Source organism: Penaeus monodon, chromosome 39 (genome assembly GCF_015228065.2).
Source record: "Penaeus monodon isolate SGIC_2016 chromosome 39, NSTDA_Pmon_1, whole genome shotgun sequence".
NCBI classification, from domain to species: Eukaryota; Metazoa; Arthropoda; class Malacostraca; order Decapoda; family Penaeidae; genus Penaeus; species Penaeus monodon.
The window spans coordinates 21,682,378-21,687,377 of NC_051424.1; the positions used below are offsets into that span (position 1 = coordinate 21,682,378).

Sequence of the window (5,000 nt, forward strand, 5' to 3'; positions counted from 1 at the left end):
TAGAAGGAGGGAGGGAGGGAGGGTAGGAAGGAGGGGAAGAAGGGAGGGAGGGTAGGAGGGAGGGGGAAGGGGAGGTTAAAAATCCCTCTCCTGCCTCGCCTACCCTCGGCTTCCTGTTAATCCCCCACTTGATTATAGTTTTCCCAGTGCGCATATTTTCACAGTAAATGAAACGTGGAATTCGGCGGGTTGGGGGGGGGGGGAGGAAATAGGCGGAGGTGGGAAGAGGAGGGGGAGGGGGAGGGGAAGGGAGGAGGACTCGAAGAACGCGTGCTGGGGGTGAGGGCGAAGGGGGCGGGGAGAAGGAGACGGGGAGGGAGAGGGAGAGGGTGTTAAGAGTCAAGAGATGGGTGATGAATGGACTCTCACCCGGTGAATAAGCGTGAGTAAAAAACGTGAATGAAGGGGGGGCTGGGAGAGGCTGTTGTGCCCTTGGGACTGGGAGGGGGTAAGGGGGAGGGGGGATGATGATTAAGGGAGGAGGGAGGGGGTAGGAGAAAGGGATGGAGGAATAGGCTAGTCTGATAATTAGCAATGCTTAACGTATATAATGTATAACGTATTATGTGTTAGTCTCACAATCTCCTTTTACTCTTGTCTCTCACCTGTCAGCGATTCAGACTCTCTCTCCAACACCTGCTAAACCTCATGTCTTCGAGTCAGCTTAATGCTCTTAATCACAAAGTGCTTAAGTATTATTTTAGTCCTAATTGCAGAAGTGCTTATTACAGTTGCCAATTACTTTTTTGGGGAAAATAATTATGCAGGTTATCTTCCAGCTTAGAAGACTGTCACTCACGTAGGAATAAGTTGTAATATATTTAAACGAAGTAAGGGAGGAGGTATTCGAACGAGAAAACGCGTGGTTAGCCTAAAAGAAAACAAAAAAGTTTAGATAACATGATCCTCGAGTGCCGTGTTTATCGCCAGCCACGCGATCCTGTTTGGAAAGGTGTCGTCTATACGATCTCTTATAGGGGTGTTGGATCGCTCTTCTGGGAGCCGCTGCCAACTCCTTTTGTCTCTCTCCTCTCTTCGTGCTCCACTTCTCTCTTTCTCTTCGTGCCTTAATATGCTTTAGCTCTTTTTTTCTTGTCTTCATTAACAATTCTTACTTCTATTTTTTTTATTGTTATTATTAGGCAAGTTAAAAACTGCTCTTCCATCCCGATGCTCTATTGTTTTGTTATTGTTTTCTCGCGCACGTTTCCCGAAGTTTGTTTTAACAATTGATAACAGATTGTTGTCTCCACAGAGGCCAACTTGAACAGAATTCTAAGGACTCTTTCTCTACACTTCCAATTCTCTCCTCTTTCTCCCTCTCACTCTCTCTCTCTTTATTTCGATTTCCTTTGCGCTATGAAATGGTCAAAATACGAGCCATTCAACAGCTGACCTGCCTTACCTACCTGCCTCCCGTCTATCTCTCTCTCTCTCTCCGCATCTCTTTCTGCCTCTCTCTCTCTCTCCCTGTCTCTTTCTCTCTCTGGCTCCTTCGCCTATTCATCCTCACTTGCCTATTCTCCTTCGCTGCGACTTTGTTCTGAATGGCCCGCTTTGAACGACCGTTTGGCCAGAGGAGGGCCCTTGAGTATGGCCCGTTTGCTCTTCAGATGAATCGATTATGTACACTTTTTTCCGGTCTTCGTCGCGTTTTTCGTAATGTCTTTTTATCGTCGTGGAGAGAATTGTGCGCTTGTTGAATCTCTCTTGTACTGTGATATATATTTTATTATCTGTCTCTGTCAATATGTCTGCCTGTCTGTCTGTGTATCTATCTGTCTTTCGCTCACACACACACACACACACACACACACACACACACACACACACACACACACACACACACACACACACACACACACACACACACACACACACACACACACACACACACACACACAGCCCCGCCAAGTACCGCGTAGGCCTCCACTGCCATAAATCAGGGCCGATGACGCCGCCATAGACGAGCCTCGGAGACAAGAGCCCCAAGCCAGATTCAGGGAACACACACGACAATTCCAGGCCCTTAAGGGGGGGGGGGAGGTGCCTTATGCCCCTGAATGGCAGCTATTTATACCTGATTACCGGGCTATACCTGCATCTTTTCTGGTTACTGTTCGAGGTGGTGGGGGGAGAGGGTACCATATACTACCATACGAGGTTCCTTTGGGTTGTTGTTTGACGATGGTTATTAGGGTGCAGTTAGGTGGCGGAGAATAGATGGTTATGGGGCTGTTTATTCGCCCTGTGTCATGGAGATACAGTGACTGCTTTCGAGCCTATTGTCTAAGCAAAGTTTCCCTCTCCTACTCTACGGGAATGGAAGTAAGAATGCGCGAATTGTACCCAACTATCGCGTTCCTTCATTGCAGTGGTTTCAAAGTACTTTTGAAAAGCTATGATGTCGTCTGCCTGATGAAGTTGAGCGTTTACGGCGCCAATAAAACGATGACCACAACTATTTCAGGAAAGGAAATATTCATATATAAGGAAAAAAAAAAAGTGAAAATCATATTTCCGTAATAAAAGATCGTCATTTCGGATGTCAATCAAATGGCGGACCATATAACAGCTGAAGGTTGCAAAGCGCACGACGGTTGTTCGAGCCATTGTTGCCTACTTTCGGGTATACATTTTTTGGATTTTAGAGGGTACTTAAAATGATATAAATGTACCTTTAAATGTCATGGTATTGAGGGAAGAGCCATTACCAAGGAGATAAACTGCAAATTTTATCCCCGGCTGATTTACTATCTTTGGTCAATCGAGTTTAAGATGGAATTGAAAAAAGTGATGACAATGTGTGTAATGTTAACGAAAGACATATGGGAGAGAAGGTTGGATATGATAAAGATACTATAAAACAAATCCTCAAAGTTTCTCCGATAACGAAAGACTCATATTCCACGGCTTACTTAATCCTCGTTAATTAATCAGCCGTTTAAATAAGCTAAATAAGCGCTTTAATCTAAGTTGGCAACTTTTGAGAGGGTCCTTCTAAACATGCCGACGATGAGCCGAAACGAAATTGTTGTCCCGTGGCAGCTTTTTGGCCCTTGAGTATTGTGGCTGTGGGCTATGGGCGACTTCGTGAAGTGTTTTATGACTCGTGCTCTTAAATGGAGTGAATATTTCTAGATTATTTCTGCAATATCCCTTCTTTCTGAATTTCGTTGATTTCAGTTGTTGGCTTTGGAATTTGGTTCTACTCTCTCTCTCTCTCTCTCTCTCTCTCTCTCTCTCTCTCTCTCTCTCTCTCTCTCTCTCTCTCTCTCTCTCTCTCTCTCTCTCTCTCTCTCTCTCTCTCTTTCTCTCTCTCTCTCTCTTTCAGTATTAAAGAAAATGCCATGCAAGACACATATCAGAAATGCTGTCTGCGGTTTCATCTCACGTGATTTATTTTTGCTTGCGCTGATCTTTGAAAAATTAAAAGAAGATAGCAAATATAATTTCACGCACCGCCATTGTCCTCTTTGCGATTAATGCGTTTCTGAAGTTTGTTATTTAAGAAAGATAATTGCTGAGGTTCGATGCGTTCGATTTTTACGAGCTGCTGTAAATCAAGGGCCTTTACCCTTTCATTGATTCTTCCAAAAGTGGTATTTAGGTTAGAGTTTTTTTTTTTTTTATTATTATGATGCTTTTACTTCTCTTTGGTGAGAGCAAATGTAAAGGTTTTTGAAAATTCATTGTTTGTTAGGGAATATTACATATGTTTGTGTTATAGAATATTTATCTTTATTACTATATCTGTAAAGTTCCATTTTCCATTATTATTGCCATTTTCCCCATGTGATTTCTTTGTGTCTTTGTGATTCCTTTATCACTGTTGCTCCCATATTTCCTTGTTGCTGTTGCATGCCCTTTGCCCCTTGCGAGCCGCTTGCTAAGAGTTCCGTTCGTCCGCAGGAGAGAAGCCGTTCAAGTGCGAGTACGAGGGCTGCGACCGGAGATTCGCCAACTCGTCGGACCGCAAGAAGCACTCGCACGTGCACACGTCGGACAAGCCGTACAACTGCAAGGTGCGCGGCTGCGACAAGTCGTACACGCACCCGTCCTCGCTCAGGAAGCACATGAAGGTGCACGGCAAGTCGCCGCCGCCCTCGGGCTCCGGCTACGAGAGCGACGACTCCACCACCACCAACGGCACGTCCACGTCGTCGTCGCTCGTGTCGTCGTCCAACGCGGGCCAGACGTCGCTGGGCTCGGGGCTCGGCGGCGGCGCGGGAGGCGGCGGCGGCGGCGGCGCGGGCGGAGGCGGCGCGGGCGGCGGCGGCGGCGGCGGCGGCGGCGGCGGCGGCCACTCCACCAACCTGAGCGAGTGGTACGTGTGCCAGAGCGCCGCAGGGATGCCCACGCCGCCCAGCAACGAGCACAGCCCCGTGGGCGGCCTAACGCACGTGCTGCCGCCCTCGTCGACGGCCTACTAGCATTGGGCGCGTGGCGGCGGCCCCCCCGCGCCCCCCCTCACCACCTGACGTGCCCTCCTCCGTCTGCCTCCCGCCAGGGACGCGCCAGGAGGAGTACCCACCATCCCTACTCTCGTCCTCAGTGATGTACATAGCGTGTACATAGTGTACAGTGTATATAGTGTACAGACAGGTTATATTGATAAGTTTTTACTGCGCGACATGCGGAGGCCCCTGCGCCGGGGGCCTCCGCAGCTGAGACCTGAATACAAATGTTTTTATACAATTACCAGGATGCTCAACACTATTATTATTTATTACCACATGTTCACTTTGTGAATGACACAAGTGTTGTACCTCCGTTCTGTACATGTATAGTGTTGTTTTTTCCTTCATTAAAATAATAAACCTGAAACTCTTGGCCCAGGAGCCCGAAAAGAGGTCACGTGATTCATGACGTCACGGGGTCTCGTGGATTCCTTTTTTATTTTTTCAACCTTTGATGATTTTTTTTTTTTTTCGTTCGTGTGACATTTTCATAATGCTGCAAATTTATGACAATGACCTTAAAGGAAAAATAAAAGATAA

General features: G+C 47.0%; 1 protein-coding gene across 1 annotated transcript in view; it reads left to right on the forward strand.

Annotated features, from left to right (window-relative positions):
* Positions 1-4,827, forward strand: part of LOC119597317 (zinc finger protein ZIC 4-like) — a 30,397-nt gene extending 25,570 nt beyond the window's left edge. The window contains exon 2 of the mRNA XM_037946860.1: positions 3,913-4,827. Within this exon, the coding sequence (XP_037802788.1) occupies positions 3,913-4,433 (521 nt within the window). The 3' untranslated portion in view covers positions 4,434-4,827. The remainder of the gene's footprint in view (positions 1-3,912) is intronic.
* Positions 4,828-5,000: the final 173 nt, after the last annotated feature.